Here is a 20,218-nt window from a genome sequence, read left to right on the forward strand (position 1 = left end):
GTTGAACTCAGGTTCCTTGGTGGTCAACTACCCCTATGATGATGACAAACAGGGCGTCTCACAGTACAGCAAGTGCCCCGACGACGAGCTCTTTCAGCAGGTGGCTAGAGCCTACTCACAGGTAATGGGACACGTTTGGGTTTGTTTCAGGCTGGGATATTGCCTGCTGGTGGTATTATGCTATTATTAGTCTTGTGTATTTATCTAGTCTTGTTTATCTCAATCTTAATAGTTTGAGAGTTTATAAAGTTAGAGAGCTGATGTAAGATACAGGCTTGTTATGAAATCAAGATTTGGAAACTTTGCTGGAACAATTGCTCATTGTTCACTTCTCTCGTTCGTGTGTGTGTGTGTGTGTGTGTGTGTGTGTGTGTGTGTATCTGTATCTGTGCGCGTACACAGGAGAATCCTCTGATGCACAATGGGCACCCTTGTGAGGACCTGTACCCAGAGGAGTTCTTTGCGGATGGCATCACCAATGGCGCCAACTGGTACAATGTTCCCGGTATGTCTGCGTCTCTCAGCCAATACACGGCATTGTGGGAAAAGCATCTCTGATTACAGAGGCTTCAAAATTTAAAAGTTTAAAGCAGCTACGAGCAAGATTTTCGATTGTTATTAAACAGTCTAAATGTAATATTGATGCATCACATCTTACCTCTAATAGTAGCTGAGACCAAAGCCGTATGAATCGGAGATTGCTCTCTTGATGATTATAGAGTCTGTGTCTGTCTTCCGGCGGGCCGGATAGACCAGGAAGTGAAACGAAACGGTTTAGGGCAGCTGTCTGCCTTCAACCGTTTCGCTCTGCCTAGCAACAGACCATAAACAAGGAGAACGCCATGCTCGCTACATCCAGGGGCTTGCTACTCTCGCGAACATCTCTCGTTATATTCTAACAGTTTGTTTGGAAGTAATTTTGTTATTTTGTGGTTATGGCCGAAATGGCTGCCGCAAACCGTTTCATTTCACTTCCTGATCTGCCCCGGCCGCAGACAGACTAATCATCAAGACAGCACTGGCCGATTCACTCGGGGTTCAAGCGAGACTACTCGGCGTTGGTCTCGTCTACTATTAGAGGTATGTGATGTGAGGCATCGATATTAAATTTAGACTGTTTAATAACAATCCAAAATCTTGCTCGTAGCTGCTTTAAAAGTTGTTTCTACATAGAAAACAACATTAGCTAACACTATGCATATGTTCGTATATCTATAGGGCATTACAAGGGCACTGATACTGTGCGTATAATTCTCACTGATGCATTATATCAGCATTCATAGATTGAAATAATGAGTTATAAATACAAATGTATTATGACTAGTTATCTATCATGTTGTTGGACGATAATTATTATAACGTGTATCTTTAATAAGTCACCTTATGCTACAAATACAGAACAAGGTATTATACATGCTGCTGATAGTATAACATGATCCGTGCAGCATCATAAGTTGTCTGTATTATTGTACGTGAAATAAATAAACCATACAACACTAGAAGGTAGAAGTTATTGTAAGCTTTAGGTAGAGCTTCCATGCATCCAAATAAACCAAGAAGAATCACAAGTTATAATGTGGAGATCTTAGATCTTAAAACATGCAACGTGAACATTTACTTGCAAATGAAATGAAATGAAGATTACCTTTCATACACAAGTTTAGTCAGTTGATTTGACTGTGACAAGTGTATTCAGTGCAATGTATGAACACATGAAAGTAAAGCCATTGGTGGGATTCACCCGTGTTTACGGTGTTTCAGTGGGGGGCTCCATATTGCAATTATGACCTGGGGTGTTAAAGCTAATCTGCTCATCTTTAAAGTTTATTTGTGTGTTTTTGCAACAAGTAACAAAGAGTTATTTTCTCTGCAGGCGGCATGCAGGACTGGAACTACTTGAGCACCAACTGCTTTGAGGTGACCATCGAACTAGGCTGTGTGAAGTACCCCCACGCCAAGGACCTGCCCACGTACTGGGAGCAAAACCGACGGGCCTTGCTCCAGTTTATACACCAGGTAATAAAACCACTTTCAGTCCAGTTTATACACCAGGTAATAAAACCATTTTCAGTCCAGTTTATACACCAGGTAATAAAACCACTTTCAGTCCAGTTTATACACCAGGTAATAAAACCACTTTCAGTCCAGTTTATACACCAGGTAATAAAACCACTTTCAGTCCAGTTTATACACCAGGTAATAAAACCACTTTCAGTCCAGTTTATACACCAGGTAATAAAACCACTTTCAGTCCTAACCTTCCCCTGAAACGTTGAGTCACTTTCTCCATCCACTCACTGACCTTTTTGCCCACATGCACTGTTGCTCACTCATGCTCATTTAGTCAATCGTTTTCTTTCTCTCCTTCCTCCTCCAGGTCCACAATGGAGTGAAGGGCACAGTAACTGACATTAAGGATGGAACCGCCATCCCCAACGCCATCATCAGCGTGGAGGAGATAGAGCACAACATCACCACGGCTGATACCGGAGACTACTGGAGACTGCTGGTTCCTGGGACCTACGTCCTCACCGCCTCTGCCCAGGGGTAAGAACCAGATGTCAGATGGAAGAACTGGGGGAACGAACAAATGCAGTATACTATTGGTTCACAGAAATCTAGTAGTTTGTGACTGACTGTATGGGGTTGGTATGTGTCCCCTTAGCCAGTGGTGTTGACTTTCAGTAACTCCTCTTGTTCTCCAGATACATGCCTGTGAAGATCTATGCCACAGTTCCAAAGGAGGGAGTGGAGGTGGTGGACTTCAAACTGACGCGTGTCCACTCGGAGCCTAAGGGTCAGATTCCCAAGGGCCCCCCAGCCACACAGGACCCATCAGAGGAAGAGTTCCAGAGCTTCATCAAGGGACTGTCCCTGTCCGAGGGCCTGGAGCAGCTGGTCAGCAGCACGGACACAGAGAACACCTTCCGCTACCGACGCTACAAGGAGCTGGCCGAGTCTCTCAGAGGCCTCACGCTCAACTTCCCCAAGATCACCTCCCTGCGCAGGTAGGCTGAGCTCATCTTCTCAGTAGCCCAGCATTTCAAGAAGCCCAACATCATCTTCTCACCGTGTACAGGGTACTGTGATGTCAGACAGCCCCTCTAACCCTCATCTAATACTCCATTTGAGAGCATTTGAAAACCGTTCTGTGAGTAGCTGCTACACCTCCACCACAACCAGTTAGCTGAGGTTGGTGGAAGAAGTATGTGCAATTATGAGTAATTTTGGGGAGTTTAATATCATGGGGCAGCGAAGTCACTCAGCCAGATTTCAGCTATCATAAAAAAGTCTAGACTCTTAAGACAGGCCTACACATTTTTTATTTAAATTTATGGAAGGCTTTCTCGTGTTAACTTTTTAACTACCGTATTGTCACTGTCAGTTGTATTGTCTGCGTGTTATGCTTTTAACTCTGTAGCAGTCTGAGATACTTTGCAAATGAAAAGTGCACTACAAATAAAATGAATTATTATTATTATAGTGAGTTAGAGGTGAGGGTTTGGCAGACAAAGAACTTGCGTATATGGCAATTGGCAGAGACCGCCTTTAGCAGTGTAGAGTTGACAGAAGTATTGTTGGTAGCAGTTTTAAGAGCTGCAAAACACGGAAGTTAATTTAAATTATTTCTATTGACAGCAGGAGACCTAGACATAGGTGGTAGAAGTAAAAAATCAAAAAGTCTCTGATTTGGCTTATACAAAAAAGTTACCCATTCTTCATACTTTTTTCTGACCTGTCATGCAGCTTCATACATATTATTCAAGGCTTCTTTAGCAGGACTTGTCCTGGCTTTTATTCAGTGTTTCACAGCTGATTCTAGTATTGCTGACTTAAATTCTGGTTCCATCTCTCTGGTGTCCAGTTTGGGCCAAAGTGTGGAGTTTCGAACCATTTGGGCTCTGGAAATCTCCAACAAACCTGAGGAGGCTGAACCATCTGAGCCCAAGATCCGCTTCGTAGCAGGTATCCATGGCAACGCCCCTGTGGGCACGGAGCTGCTGCTGGAGTTTGCTGCCTTCCTGTGTATCAACTATGGCAAGAACCCAGCCATCACTAGGGTGAGTCCTCACTCAGGCCCCTCAGGAAAACAGGTGGTGTTGTACCACCACCTGTTACCACTGCCATGGGACACTCACTTCAACAACATGCTAACTACAGGATTCAGTCAGGCCAAATGCATCTACTGTGCAGAAAATATCAGTGATTGTTGACACTGGCATACTCGATCTAACATCCTCAACTGTGAAAGAGGACCACAATGGAAACCACCGTCTGGCTTTCTTGTGTGTGTGTTTTTGGAACAGTTTTTGGAATATCTTATATGGGGACTGATATTATGTTCAGCCAATCATGTATGTTTTAACATTTTGTAACTAACTAACTATCAAAAATATCAGTGACATGTGCAATCCTATATTATTATTTTAGCATCACTCACCACATACTATGTTCTTTGTGTGCCTGTTTGGTAGACTGGGCTGTTTGAAAGACTGGGTTTTAGATACATGTGTCAACTGTGTCCACTATGAGGGCATTTACACCTGGCATTAACATGCGTTTTCTGCCATCAGATTGCAATCAGATTGTATTTTATCACTTCAGCCTGATTCCATTTACACCTGGCACTAACATGCGTTTTAGGTGAACAGATTGCAATCCGATTGCTCTCCAGCTCGAACGTCATCCCACGCGCCCCCTTTCGTTTTGGCGGGCTTATTACAACAACACGGAGCAGAAAGAAGCAGACCTCACAAACTAATCTCCTATTCAACAACAACAACAAAAGCGACCACAATTAAAAGAAGATGTTAGGCATCCGTGAAGCTGCCCTATTGCATGGGCTTTTGTTGGTTTTTCGTGGAAGAAGCCGTCTTCAAAAGCTGAAATGCCAAGAACGAAGGCAGAGGAGAAATATGTTTTATGCGGCTGCTTTTATTACAGCTGTTATCAGTGCCCCACCACCACTGTCCAGAGGACTATCTGGGTGCGGGAACGCAGTCAAGACTGGTGGGAGAGGATAGTGTTGGAATGGGGACCTTCGAGGATGAAGACTGGGTGTCAAATCTGCGTATGCGCCGTCAAATATTTGATTTTATTTGCGATAAACTGCGACCCAACCTATCCAGAAGAGACACGCAGTTGCGCTCGGCAGTACAGCTGGAGAAACGCGTCGCGGTGACAATTTGGTTTAACGTTACAGCTAACGATAGCCTGGTTTAATGGGGAAACTAGCGTAAATATGTATTAACCTTAAGGTTACGGGTATAGCAAGTTGAGGGAGGATCACAACATACCATCTTTATCGCGACAATGTCAATTTCATTCCCGTTGTCCTGTCGCTGGCACTGTTGGTGGAGTCCATGCTAGCGTTATTATCTTCAGAGTCGATGACGTCCCCTTCACCTGGACAAAACGATGGCCGATCACCCAGCATTGCATCTATTTCTTTATAAAAAGGACACGTTGCCCTGCTCCTGCCACTTTTCTTGTTCTTGTCCTTGGCCTGTCTGTAAGCCAGTTTCAGATGTTCAATTTTTTGCTGACATTGTAGCCAGGTCCTGTTGTGGCCATTCTCTGCCAGTTTCTTAGCCACTACTTCATAAATGGGTCGGTTGGGATATGCACTGCCAAGTTTAGCTTGTATACTTTCCTCAGACCAAATTGAAAGCAGGCACTTGGTCTCCTCGTGACTCCATCCACGAGTGTCTTCATCCATAGCGTTAGTTAGTCCTTGCAGTTAACGTTAGCGTGTAACGCTAGCTCTGGCTGTGTTATTTCTTTGTGCTAACTAGATAAACTTTCGCGGCGTGCGAGGACGTATTTCCATAATTTGCAATGTAGTTTTAGCAATCCAGTAGGTGGCGGTAAGGCAACATTTAAGGATGCCAACCGCCATAAAACTGCAAAGAAGATGAAGATTATGTATTTCCGTATGGTAGTTGCTGAATGCGTTTTGAGAGGACGCATTGCATTTACACTTGTGTTAAATGTTGTCATAATGCGTCCCTGACCACCTCCGGAGGTGGTTTGGCCGATCAGATTGCAATCCTTCTTCAATGCGTTTTGGGGGTGTTTACACCTGTACTTTCAAGTGATAAAATACAATCGGATTGCAATCTGATGGCAGAAAACGCATGTTAATGCCAGGTGTAAATGGCCTCTCAGTGTCAAGTTCTAACACCAAAATCAGATGTTAAGTTCTTTGTTTATTATAGGTTCAAACAAGTTGTGAAATAGGAGACGGTTGAATCTGTTACTTTTGTCTCAATAGCAAAGTATCAAACTTTGCGCACATCGATTTCAATCTGCCTTTGCGTGTTCTTTAATGTGAAGTGATCTCAGTGAATATCCCAAGGTTTAGCCGTGTCTCTAATCACCTCCCCTCTCCTTCCTGTCAGCTGATCAATGAGACCAGGATCGTCATCTTGCCCTCCATCAATCCAGACGGACGCGAGCTGGCTAAGGAGAAGCAGTGCACCTCCACCCTGGGCATGACCAATGCTCATGGCAAGGACCTGGACACAGACTTCTTTGGTTAGTTGCTTGTGCGTGTGCGTGTGTGTGCGTGTGCATGCGCGTTACATTCATTGTATATGTGCCACGAATGCAACACACGTTTTGTGTCCATTTTGCCATGCTCTGACACCTCCCCTCCTTGCCCACTCAATATGTTTTCCTGTCTTTAGGCAATGCATCCCAGCGTGTGGTGGAGGCCCAGTCTGAGACCAGGGCAGTAATGGATCTGATCCTAGAGAGAGGCTACACTCTGTCTGTAGCCCTCGATGGAGGCTCCCTTCTTGCCACCTACCCCTACGACAAGCCTGTCCAACCTGGTAACACCACTCTGCAGAAAACTGCTTCATGATTGCCTACTTTCTTTTTTTGACTTTGGCAAGACCCAATACCTTTGTTGACATTCACTTTGTTTGATTTTATTTAGTTCCTGTTGCGCCCCCAACCCTCCTTTTTAACAGAAAGTGTATGGAAATGTAGTCACAGCACTAATACATTTTTCACAGACAATAGGCTGATAATGGCATAATTTCTATTATTTACCTTTATTTTTAACGTAGCCAGTTGACAAGGTCTTCATTTGCAGTGACAAATTTAACAAGGATACCTAATAGCAAGAGCAAGACTAATGATGAATATTGAATGTTGCTTAACATGTCATTTCCCCCCTCCAGTTGAAAATGAGGGCACTCTGAAGTACCTGGCTAACGTTTATGCCAGCAACCACGCCAAGATGCACCTCGGCGTCACTGGATGTCCAAATAATGGCCAGTGTATGTAATTTAAGCACACACAAACATTTAAAATAATTGCACACTGGCACTGAATGCCGGTCATAAAATAATGAGATGATGCTAATAGCTGATTGAATGTCTCTCTCGCTCAGTGGGCAATATCCCGGACGGCGTTCTCAGGGCAGCAGAGAGACAGAGTCACATGGGTAGCATGAAGGTGAGTCTCTTCACCCCATATTGACCTGGGCCCAGTTGCACAAAGCACCTTAGGTTAAGATTTCCCTTAGGGTCAGAGTTAAGGTGTCCATAAAATAGAATCGGCTGCACAAAACACCCTTAAATCTTGTGCTTATGTTTTCCTTAAAATGTTTAACCGTATGGAGAAGATTTAACAGTGTTTTGCGCAGCTGATTCTATTTTATGGACACCTTAACTCTGACTAAGGGAAATCTTAACCTAAGATGCTTTGTGCAACTGGGCCCTGGATTACTCACTTACCACTTCAACAGATCTTAAATGTGTTTACCTTTATGTAAGAATATGAATAGAATGAGCCGTCAGAAGTGCATGTGTCTGTGTGTGTATGATTGCAGGACTTCAGTGTGGACTTTGGCCACTGTCCAGAGATCACAGTGTATACTGGCTGCTGTCTGTTCCCCCCCGTCGACCAGCTGGCCACACTGTGGGCAGAGAACAAGAAGCCTCTCCTCAGCATGCTGGTGGAGGTACGCTGCAAGCTTCTCTCATGGAGGTCACAGCATGGGGCGGTTTAGTGGGCTGCTTTAACATAGCTAAGTGTAGATGTTTGAACAGTTGACTTGTCAGTGGAATGGCTGGTGCACCATGGAAATTAAATTACAAGGCCATTTTTAAATTTCATATTGGAGCATTTAATTTTAGAGTACAGGCTGTAGTTTAAAGCAGCTACGAGCAACTTTTTCGATTGTTATTAAACAGTATACATTTAATATCAATGCATCACATCTTACCTCTAATAGTCGACGAGACCAACGCAGAGTAGTCTCGCTTGAACCCCGAGTGAATCGGCCAGTGTTAGTGTGTCTGTAGCCAGGGCAGATCAGGAAGTGAAATGAAACGGTTTGCAGCAGCCACTTCGGCCATAACCACAAAATAACTTCCAAAAAACCTGTTAGAATATAACTAGAGATGTTATGTTGCTAGGCAGCGCAAACGGCGTAGGAAGGCAGCTGCGTTTCACTTCCTGGTTTCACTTCCGCGTTTCACTTCCGGGTTACCCGGTCCGGTCGCTCTAGAGAGCCCCCTGTTGACGCGAGTTTAGACAGACTATAGACTTAATAATCACCTAAGGGAGCAATCTCAGATACACACGGCTTTGGTCTCGTCGACTATTAGAGGTAAGATGTGATGCATTGATATTAAATTTATACTGTTTAATAACAATCGAAAAAGTTGCTCGTAGCTGCTTTAAGATAATCACAGTATTTACGTAAGATGAAGAAAATGCAATAAAAGAACTTTGTTCCCCAAATGAGATTGAATATGTATGATCACAATATCTTATCAAAATGATGTAACTTTACCCATAATCGTGCAGCACTAATGTGCCTCCACTTCTACCCGCTTCCAGGTTCATAAAGGGGTGCGAGGCGTGGTGCGGGACAAGAGCGGGAAGCCCATTGTGGGTGCCATGATTGTGCTGAACGGGGGGGTGAGGGTCTTCACTGCAGAGGGTGGCTACTTCCATGCGCTGCTAGCTCCTGGCAGCCACAACATTGAAGCTGTTGCCGATGGCTACCAACAGCAACGGCAGGAGGTATGCAATTATGTGCATACCATGTGTTATGCACTTTAAAAACTCCAGTGCCCATGGAACGTCCCAGTGCAGTTTCCCCAATCCAGTGCGCCAATAGTTGCATTCCGTTCCACAGTCTACATAAACCGTACTCCCTGCTCCCTGTTCAGGGAATGGCGGTTAAGGAAACTTCACTTGACAAAATTCCTCCATTCGAAACACCCTGCAACGTCGCCAACGCAAACATCACTTCCTCTGCGCATTACCCTAATAAAGTAAAGTAAAGTAAAACATTTTACACCGTCTCAATATTACAATCTGTAACAAATTAAGGATAAGGTTAACGCTAGGTTAAAAGTGTAATAATTTACTCAGAAATAAAGACAAATGAATAGTACACTTATGTTATCCTGAATTACTTACTCCCATCCGCTCCTGGCCGCATGCCGCCTCCCCATGAACAAAAACCATTCATTTTTCTCAATCACTTTTCAAAAAATCTTTGCTTTACTGAAATCTACTGTTTGTAGTAATATTGAATTTACATGGCTATGCTAGGCATTAGCTTGCTAGTAGTTATAAGGTCAACAATAGGTCATGTTGTTTAAGGTCAACAATAGGTCATGTTGTTTTTAGGTAACTACCTAAATAGTCACATCAATAATGATGTTAGTTACTACGACAATACTTCCAGACATAAGTAAACTCCTTTGTAAGCTCCAATATTTGTTTTGGGAGCTCCAGCGAGGGTCAATGACTGATGGGAAATCTTGCTTGTCAACTTCAAAACCTGACCCTATTCATAGTATTCCGATGATGTCACAAGCCTTTTTCCTACCAATATGGGTGCTACAATACACACAGCTCATTGGCTGTAAGTGTCACTTGATTGTAATCACCTGTTAATTGATCACAATCACCTGTTAATTGATCACAATCACCTGTTGTTTTCCTACCAAAATGGCCGTGTGGTGATGTAACGGAATACTATCAATTGTGGGGTTAATACTGATTGGTTGAGCAGTGGAAGCTGATCTACCTCAGCAGGGATGTGTGGAGGCCTTGATTGGATCAGGTGTGCAAGAGTGAATTGGGAACAAACATTTGCCCCGAGGGGAGAACCTGAGGACTGGTTTGGGAAACTGCCTCCCCAAGAAACTGTTCCTGATGGGATAGAAAGAGGATCAACTCAGGAACACTCAAAACCCGTCCAGATTATTTAATATTGGGGGCAAAACGAGAGGCATAACACGGTGTGGTTTTGAGTCAGTGTTGTGTTTTATGTGATAGAAAGCAGAACTCAACTGCACCATGTTGGCACTCCATTGTACAGGTGGCAATCATGCACACACAATTCATATCAGTAGTTTACAGGCTGGCAAACAGAACAAAGTGTACTGTGTGGACTCAGGTTGGGTGAGTGGAGACAAACTGCAGAACAGTGATTCCTGTTTTGCACTACATGAGTCCCCCATAAATGATTCTCGACCTTTTTGTGTAACTGTTTATAAAACTTTTACAGCAAAGCCTTCATGTCTAAAACATTTTTAACACATATTTGTTAAACAAGCATTTGACATAGATTGGGCTGCTGCTACATGGTAAGGGGAAACAAAAGTTGCCTAAGTGAAATATTATAAACACAAGTATCATGGCATTGTCTTGACAGTTCGTCTTTGGAGGAATGGCACAATGGTTCCCCCTGTCAGTCTACGTCTATATAAGGGGCGGGGCGGAGCACACAAAATCTCTCCACTACCTCCACCTTTCCATTCGGCTGCTCAGTAATTTGCAGCGTCGGGTAGGCCAGCTCTTCGAATAGGCGCTCTTTGATGGCACAACCCAGCTCCAGGCTGTAAGCTGTGCGTTTCCCACAGGGAGTGCAGAGCAGGGGATCCACCACTGAATGATATGTGTGCTGGTACTCCGGCACCGTGTAGCCATGGATCATCAGAGGTCCTGGTTGACTAGTCGGCCCACCGATGGAGCCTTTTTCCTGGGAAGCGAGGGACTCGTCCCTGTGGGGAGGATGGAGGTCAGGAAGAACGGCAGCGTTCCTCGTGTACCTGTCGTCCAGGGGCTTCTGGGGGTCCTCTTCACCCCGCTCAGGGCCCGGGTCCAGATCGCGTGTTGAAGCCCACACGTCAGTCCTCTCCTTAATACTCTCCCCATATTTCTTAGGACATCGAATGCTCCGCCGCAGGCCATAGGGACGCATCTCATGTCTCTGGAAATTAAATCAATGTCACTTACATTGATCTGCGGAGGACTCTGTAGGTTCCCCTCTGTTTCTCTTGATTGAATAAAAGTAACAAGATATTGATACTACAAAAGCAAGACTTCAAGCGGTTCACTTACTGTCTGGCAACACTGTCTTGGCTGTGTGGGCAGATGACCACCATCATTCGATCACGTCTGAAACCTCACGGGTTGAAGTCCTGGATGCCTGAGCTCCGTTAGGTCTAGGTTCCTGCTTTGCTTTTACACTACGCTTTACTAATGGCAGTGAGTTAATCACCACTTTACAGGCTGCAGAGATACAACAAACAACGAGGTAGACAAACGTGAATTCAAATTCGGTGATTTTGTTCATTTACTCTACCTATCAAAATAAAGGTAAGAAATTAAATAAAACTACCGTAATTTTCATGAGCCAGTCCTAATATCCGATCTCAGATGACTAGAAACGGACAAGGAAACGGTCCGGACCACATTAAGCAGACACACCTGCAGACAATGAGGCTTGTTAGACAGGTGATTAACACGCATCTGTAAGCAGCATCTGATATCTCGCAGCCTGTTATCCCTCCTTAGAGAGATGTTTAGGATTGATAATAGCATAGGATAGAAATTGGTATTTTTCTGTTCTGGGTGAAATTTTGGGTTTCCCCTTTCTCTGAAATTCGGAGTTGTTTGAGATTTGATTTGATTTGATTTGATTTGACGGTTACAAATTGAAATACAGTGCACTAAACAAAGTACAGACACGGATCTCAAAGAATAACATCAAGGATAAAGCACAATAAAGTCAAGACTTATTTCCATTGTGGTCCTTGGTCTAAAACAGGTAGATAAAAAAACAACAATATAAACATCAAATAATTAACAGAAGCATTCAATACATCTTTTGTGGGAAAATCTTTTATTCTACGTTTTTTTTAAATCATTGAACATTATTTCCATTTTTGCCTGAATAACAATAATTAAGAATAAGAGCAAGAATATCTCCTTGTTCATTCCAGCAACCCAGCGGCACAACTATTTGTCAAATTGTGGGGAAAAAAGTACTGTAAATACTATTGTGATTAACAATTGTGCTACATACATTCGATTTGAACTCCTAGGCTCCTACACCCTAAAAGAGAGAGATTATTCCTAAGTGCACAAAGTGACAGTGCCCAGCACTATGCTTACACATGTTCTCTTTTTTGGTGCACCTGATCTACTATGAATCACCTCATTCAATGGAAAGGAGTTGTTTCAAGATGTCCCCATTCTCTGTGATGGAACCTCCTTTCCTTTGAATGAGCTGATTCATAGTAGATCGGGTGTTTCATCGCTGTTCATCAGAGATAACACTCATTTGTAGTGGGAAAATTCATACAATCCACCAAATCTCTCCCAATTTATTGTCAGGAGCTGCAGTGCTTTTACACTTGATGGCAATAGATGAGAGACTTGGTTTAAGTGCTTAGGAGAGAGTCGATCATGTTCATCTTCATGTTGGAACAGCACTTTAATGTGATCTAGTTCTCAGCTCTTATTCTTTAGTTTTCTTGTTGGCATCGGCTAAAGACAATAACAATAAACAAATCATTCCATAACTATGATTCTGCTGTTAGAATTGCGAGAGGCTGAAAGGTAGTTTGAGGTCTTGTTGCCTACAGTGTGTTCAACATCTACATTTAGCAGCTCATGGCATGGGTGTTGTCCTTCCCCAGGTGGTGGTGTCCTCCTATGAAGCTGCTAGCTCCATCATTATTGAGTTTGACATGGACAACAGCATCTTCGGTCTGCCCAGGGAGTTTGTGGTGGCCACGGCAGGTAAGCACCGGTAGAGAACCTAGAACAGACCTTTTTCACAGCAGCCATTTTGACGTGTCAAAGCAGGGTAAACACAGGTGTAACTAATAACACTAATGATTCCACTAATAACACTAATATTCCATTTAGGTGTTCCAGGTGCCAGTCCCTGGTATTGTGCATGCTGGCTCATTGGAATGGCACTGGAGCACCTAAATGGAATGGACCAGTCATTCATCTTATTAGTGACACCTGTGTTTGCCCTGCTGACACGTCAAAATGGCTGCTGGGAAAATTGACTTTTGTAAACCATGTATCGTATTCATAGCTTATAAGGGGCGTTACGTGCTGCCGGGAACGCCCACCTGGCGGTCAAAAAAAAACTTGTTCATTCCGTTGCCTGCGAGTCGACTCACGCTGTTTGTTCAGCCAAAGTGCCGGATAGCCTACCTGTTGTGCTATCGGTTGCACTAAACCGACGAGGAGACACGCCTGGCTTGTGTTTTACAGAATCCCGTCGGAGAAAGAAAGGAGGAGGTTGTGGATTTGTGCGACGTGGTTCAGTCGCTGGGAAGGGCAAAAAAAATTGCTTTTTTTTCTACCATCAAAGTACACACGTCTTTGCTCTTTGCGGCCAACATTTCATCAAAGGTAAGCTCAAGTAACGTTAACGGGGTATTAATCATTATTGTAACGTTACTTGAGCTTACCTTTGATGAAATGTTGGCCGCAAAGAGCAAAGACGTGTGTACTTTGATGGTAGAAAAAAAAGCATTTTTTTTTGCCCTTCCCAGCGACTGAACCACGTCGCACAAATCCACAACCTCCTCCTTTCTTTCTCCGACGGGATTCTGTAAAACACAAGCCAGGCGTGTCTCCTCGTCGGTTTAGTGCAACCGATAGCACAACAGGTAGGCTATCCGGCACTTTGGCTGAACAAACAGCGTGAGTCGACTCGCAGGCAACGGAATGAACAAGTTTTTTTTTGACCGCCAGGTGGGCGTTCCCGGCAGCACGTAACGCCCCTTATAAGCTATGAATACAGTATCACGATTATAATTGGCCGGCTCGCCCAGGTAAAATGACAGCTGCTGTTTTACAGCTTTATATATTTTTTAAGTGTTGTGATGCCGGTGTTACTTCCTCGCATTCAACAACCAAGATAAAAATACTGTCCGACTCATTCATAAAACTTTGCGGTAACAGAATAGCGGTGCATGCTAATAATGTGCCGGTATTCCATTATGAATGAGAAAACCCCTTAAGGCCTAAACAGACTCGTCCGTCCGCCTCGAATTGGAGCCGTCTCGCCGTCTGCCGGTGCCAGCGAGCCCTACATGCTAGGACGTCACTACACCCTCCCTCCTGTGGAAGCTCCGTGGGAAAATGGCGGCGATTGAGTGCAAGGCAGTCTGAATGAAATTGAATGTAACGTTCCCAATTCTATGTATTAAATTCTAAAAAACGACCCTCAACATTTGGGAAGGCTAAGCCACACAACTAGTTCGTTATAATAACGTCATGCGTCGAAGACGACTTTACGACGATGAGGACGGTAAGGACTGCTGACGTCACGCACGTATCGTTGCCGCTGAGTCACATTTTCGAGCAGCCCCCGTCAGCCGACGGCGCCCCCTCCCCGCATGACGGCGCTCCACCCGGCATCAGACGGGGAGGGCGGGGCGAGGCTCTGACGGACGAGTCTGTTTAGGCCTTTTAGCTTGACGGTATCTGCCCCCAAACGTCACTCTAAACCTTGTGTCAAGTTTTATGAATGAGCATGATGGGTGTGTTTGACTGTGTGTGTGTTTGTGTCCCTCCCTGCAGCAGCCTCCATGACGGCGCTGGTGGTGACGGCGTGCATCATCTGGTGCGTGTGCTCGGCCAAGTCGAACCGGCAGAAGGACGGCTTCCACCGGCTGCGGCAGCACCGAGACGACTACGAGGACGAGATCCGCCTCACCTCCATGGGCTCCAAGAAGTCGCTGCTGGCCAACGAGTTCCAGGACGAGAGCGAGAGCGACGAGGAGACGCTGTACGCCAACAAACTCTGAGAACCCGCCCGCTCGGGGGGGCTGTCTGCACTACTTTTTTGTTTCTCCCCCTTAAATTGAACCCCTGGCCCAACAAGAGCAGGCTTAACTTATGACTGATATGTCGAGAGCGATAGAAACGCTCTTTTTGCTATGCCAACAAACTGTGAGGGGCTGGAGGGCAGGCCTGCTCTGTGCTCCACGTCTCTACCTGACTGGATCAGTGGAAGGAGCTGGAGAGAGAAAGAGAAGAGGGGTTGGTCCGATGTGGCCATTATCCGTCCCTCTGACGCGCTCCGAGTCTCACAGCTTTTTTTTCCCTTTCCCAGCCACCCGAGGGCGCTGTCTAGACCACTACCTGTCTTGCCTGGCTAGGGGGTCAAGCGTATCACTCCAAATAAACTCTTGCTTAGCTCTGTCGTGGATATGTAATGAACGCTGGATGGAACTGCGTCATCTCACACAACCTCCAACCACGGACGTCTGTCACCACCACCCATGATGCATCTCTTTGACACTTCTTTGAGCTAGTACAAGTGAGCTGATTTAGAAATGGAATTCACTGTCTTTTGTCCAAGGCAGCGTTGCCACATGTAACTGTTTGAGCCTTTGGGAGGGAGAATCCAATACTGTGCCTTGGCTTCTGTAGAATTACAGTCTTAGGTGGGGCTCTAGTACATAACGGATATAGCAGCAACATAGTGAATAGATTAAAAAAAACCTGGTCCATGCTGGAATCAGATCCATCCTATACTCAGGTGGTAGGAAAAGAGACATGATCGACTAGTTCTGACTACTGCTGGAATTCCAATGTTGCACTGTTCCTGCACAGATGATGGGTTTGATTGATAGTTTTCTACTTCTCCTCTTAGTCAATGTGGCCAAAACCCGTACTGGTGCGAGCTTCTCAAAAGCTTTAGAGAGCATCAGAGAGAGAGAGAGTCTAATGTCACAACGCTTGAATGAAAGCCTTCTCAGTTAGTGCAGGGCCCTCTATGCAACTTGCACTACTACACGGAAAGCAAGGATCGTCCCTTATCATTGGCCAAGAAAGACACTCAAAATGTCTCAATGTTTAATCATTGGAGGGAGAATGTATCTACTGTCTTTTTCATTTTTTCTTCTTTAGAATAAGTTTGTGTTGGTTCATGTCTGTCTAAACTCTCTGTACATGGAAAATTACCCATTGAGACACACCGTTGTCTCATTCATCCATGGCCCAATCAGTGGAACATTAATTCAGGCGTAAATGTGCAGAACAAAAGACAAAATGCCCCAATGTGACATTAACCTATGTCTATCTTGCACTGTATTCCTCTATATAAGTCACTGTTTCCCCCCTTATAAACAATACAAGAAACAAGAAAAGTGCTCTCCGACCATTAATATTCCATTTCAATGGTGACTATATTAAATTGTGATTAATCAAATTGAGGGCAGCGCCTACCAGATGTTTTAAAGGTCCAGTGCAATGCAGCTGTATGAAAGAGAGCGGCTAGTGGCAGATTGGCTTGGGGGCTGTGAGAACAATGTAGACTGGTGTAAAAATTACCATAATGCAGTAATTTGCAATCTCTCATTTCTATTACTTTGAACATCCATGTTATATCATCCCTCGCCCCAGACACAGACAGACAGAAGGAGAGAGTGAGAGAGGTCCTTCGCCTTCTTAATAATCTTATAGCCCAATTTATATTTATATTAATTAATTTATATGCCCAATTTACTTTAGCACTGATTGTGCTATGAAGGATGGATGCTTCCTCTTCAGACATCGTGGCCAAGACAAATGTGTGGTGCTATTGGACAGGGCAACACACATTTAACCTACTGAAAACTGGCAGAGCATAGAGAAAGGGATTTTAAAGCAATTATAAAAAAAAGATGGAACTGTGGAAAAAGGAATAAAGTGAACTAAAACTCCTTGAGTCTGAGTCAGAAATCCATGGCAAGCTATTCCTGACGGAATTCAAATCATTGCACCCAACCTTTAAAATATCAGGTAGTTCTTAAGTCTGGGATCAAATAAGAATCCAGGACATACTTAATTTATAGGATGCCATGCATCATCGTGTTATGGACATAAGTTGAAGGAATACACTCCTGCTCTCCTGAACATGCTCAATTTGCCTTGATTTCAAATTGCAGCATCGAAGCTTTTGGGAAGAGATTATTTTATATTTAGGTTTTGGCCCTCTCACAAAATGCAGTTGTAATCAAATAAACCCTGTTATGTGTGCAGAGAAGGACAGTTTTGTAGATTATTTTTTCTTCTGTATTTTCTGTATGTTCGAGAGAGAGAGAATTTTGAATGTTGAGCGTCAGGGAGATGAAGTGTCAGTGTAAAGTTTTTATATAAAATGGAATCGGCTGTAAATAATGAGATGTTTGCCAATTGTGAATGAGAAAATAAGTGCAATTCACCTTAACCACGAATCTTCACACAATAAAACATGTAATGACTTTATATGCGTGGTCATGATGACATGTAACATGAACACACACCAATGGAACATAATGGAATTAAATAAAACCACCCACCGGACAGTTAAGTGCTTGCCTTTTGCTTGTGTGTTGTTGCATTGTATTTTGTGTCACTTATGTGTAAACGGACTGTTCAGTAATGAAAACATGACATCTAATAACATTTAACAAAGTACGTAAGTATAAAAGTCAAACTATTTAATAAGCATTTTACGAAAATTCTACATTCATGCGCCAAAAGAAAAAAAAAATATATATATACATTCATGCGCCACGGGGGGGCGCCATTTACCAACATGTCAATACTGACACGTGATATGACGCACTCAGGAAGCTGGTGACGTAACAGAACAACAAAGATGGCAGGGATAGGAAGCAGCAACTATTGGGAAGGTGAGGTGGAACATTTTGTCACCCCAACTAACCTTATCGTTGTATAATTTGATAGCAATGTGTGTTACTGTATCATGTTGTCAGAAATAGCGCTGTCAGCGCCAGGGCCGATGAGCTCGGGTGGGAAAAGTCAACAATGTGTCGCCCAGGTGTCTTAACGGCTAGCACGCTACAAGCTAACGTTAGCGCTTCGGTTCTGGTTAGCTTTGCAACAACTTGCTGTTTGCTTGTTTCCATCTGACTGATGATAGTCGGGAGGCATACGATAAGCAAATATCGCCATAACGCTACCTGTCCCTGTGTAAATATGAGATGTGCTGCCATTGCAGCAAATTGGTTAACCGTTAGCTAGTCACACCTGGCACAGCTGTTTGCCAGCTGTCACTCATCAGCTGCTGCTGATGAGTCAACGTTCAAATCACAGTATTATCCTTGGTCCATTGTGAATAGCCCTTCTCAGGACGCTGGTATATTCACGTCATACGACCTGAATCAGCGTCCTGAGAAGGGCTAACCGCTAGTCCATTGTTTGAAGTTACAAGGGACGAATATGGAGGAGGTTACAACTTTTTAGGTTAACTTGGTCCTTTATTATCTGAATTAGGGCAATTAATCATATCTCAATATGGCCAAATGCAATATCCAAATTGCAGGAACCTGCAAGTATTTGATAAAGGTAAAATGTGTCACAACTCACAACACAGCATACCATTAAATGAAGCATTGTGGTGCAACAGAGATGCCTACAAATCATATTTTGCAGACACCGGATTGGTACAGACACCAGTAAAAATCACATCATATATATATTTTTTCAGTTAAAATCAAATACAAAAATTACCATTCCCACTAAAATCGTATTACAATCCCAGTTTTTTTTGCATATTGTGCAGCCCTATCAGTTAATAAATAAAATACATAACTTAGCCGAAGATCGTCATTCACATTTGGCGTCGATAAGAATCTCAAATGAAAGATGTCAGTGGTTAGAAGTTTTGTCTTTGTGTGTGTGTGTGTGTGTGTGTGTGTGTGTGTGTGTGTGTGTGTTAGACATGCGAAAACAGGCCAGGCAGCTGGAGAATGAGCTGGACCTGAAGCTTGTCTCCTTCAGTAAACTGTGCACCAGCTACAGCAGTTCCAGGGATGGACGTCGAGGAGAAACGTAAGACAAGACACTTCTTTCTCATCTTCCAGTGACATAGCTATAGAGACAGTAGAGGTGTAATAATCTCTCAACAGAAACATTATGTGGATGTTAATAATAATAATAATAAACATGGGTTTTTTATAGCGCTTTTCTAGGACTCAAAGACACTTTACAAAAGAAACACTAAAGGGGCAGGGACGACGCAAGTGCAACAGACAATGGACAAACACGACACAGGCACACAGGGATAGGCAGGGGGAGAGCTAGGAGAAGGCAGAGGAGAAGAGATGGGTTTGGAGGCGGGATTGGAAGACAGGGAGTCTGATTCTCTAATGTCCGGGGGGAGAGAGTTCCAGAGCTTGGGAGCGTTCTTTGATGGTAAAAAAAGGGCATATCACAGGAAGAAAGAAAGCGAATTTCTCTCATTCCTGTGATTGGAGTGAGGTAAAGCCTGGAAATCATCGCGAATACGTTATGAAATAAAGGACTGAGGAAGAAAGGCCAGTCAAAGAGAAGTTCCCCCATGACACATGACTGTGTGACAGTGACTGACTTATGATTGCATCATGAGCTGCCACGTCACTATAGATGGCTTTAGTGTAATGTCAGATTAGATTAATGTGTACAGTGTAGGGCAGTAAAGTAAAGTAACATGTTACTGTAACTGTATTACTTTCCCAGTAACTAGTAATGTAAGGGATTACAATTTTTCCAAAACAGTAATTATTTTACAGTTACTAATCCAAGTAACTTGAAGTTACTGTGTGGAGATATGCTTTTCGGAAGGGGAGGGCGGGGGGTAGCGAAAGTAATAGTAAAGTAACATGTAATATAACTAATTACTTTTGATACCTAGTCATAAATAAAGTAGTTGTATTACTTTTTAAAGGAGTAATAGGTAATAAGTAACTAATTACATTTCCTGAGTAACATGCCCAACACTGAATGTGTACAAATGGAAATTGGGGAATGACAATGATATATCGGTCTGATATGGGCCTGATTTTGCCTATCACAGATATAGTGTATCGTCGTATAGTTTTCGGATATGCGCCCATATTTACATTATATATCATGCAGAAAACGTGCTTGCTCAAGTAACCACAGTTATCGT

At 43.6% G+C, this 20,218-nt stretch overlaps 2 protein-coding genes across 2 annotated transcripts in view; both read left to right on the plus strand.

Annotated features, from left to right (window-relative positions):
* The window catches only part of cpda (carboxypeptidase D, a), a 38,050-nt gene extending 20,430 nt beyond the window's left edge, over positions 1 to 17,620 (plus strand). The window contains exons 8-21 of the mRNA XM_083637823.1: positions 12 to 121; positions 403 to 505; positions 1,874 to 2,016; positions 2,378 to 2,547; positions 2,706 to 3,008; positions 3,866 to 4,061; positions 6,402 to 6,537; positions 6,690 to 6,836; positions 7,191 to 7,289; positions 7,403 to 7,467; positions 7,844 to 7,975; positions 8,860 to 9,045; positions 12,966 to 13,068; positions 14,875 to 17,620. Of these exons, the coding sequence (XP_083493949.1) occupies positions 12 to 121; positions 403 to 505; positions 1,874 to 2,016; positions 2,378 to 2,547; positions 2,706 to 3,008; positions 3,866 to 4,061; positions 6,402 to 6,537; positions 6,690 to 6,836; positions 7,191 to 7,289; positions 7,403 to 7,467; positions 7,844 to 7,975; positions 8,860 to 9,045; positions 12,966 to 13,068; positions 14,875 to 15,101 (2,120 nt within the window). The 3' untranslated portion in view covers positions 15,102 to 17,620. The remainder of the gene's footprint in view (positions 1 to 11; positions 122 to 402; positions 506 to 1,873; positions 2,017 to 2,377; positions 2,548 to 2,705; positions 3,009 to 3,865; positions 4,062 to 6,401; positions 6,538 to 6,689; positions 6,837 to 7,190; positions 7,290 to 7,402; positions 7,468 to 7,843; positions 7,976 to 8,859; positions 9,046 to 12,965; positions 13,069 to 14,874) is intronic.
* Positions 17,621 to 17,917: 297 nt separating this feature from the next.
* The window catches only part of gosr1 (golgi SNAP receptor complex member 1), a 51,446-nt gene continuing 49,145 nt past the window's right edge, over positions 17,918 to 20,218 (plus strand). The window contains exons 1-2 of the mRNA XM_083637061.1: positions 17,918 to 17,957; positions 19,008 to 19,119. Coding sequence (XP_083493187.1) covers positions 17,924 to 17,957; positions 19,008 to 19,119 — 146 coding nt within the window. The 5' untranslated portion in view covers positions 17,918 to 17,923. The remainder of the gene's footprint in view (positions 17,958 to 19,007; positions 19,120 to 20,218) is intronic.

This window comes from Poromitra crassiceps (genome assembly GCF_964638095.1).
Source record: "Poromitra crassiceps genome assembly, chromosome: 5".
NCBI classification, from domain to species: domain Eukaryota; kingdom Metazoa; phylum Chordata; class Actinopteri; order Beryciformes; family Melamphaidae; genus Poromitra; species Poromitra crassiceps.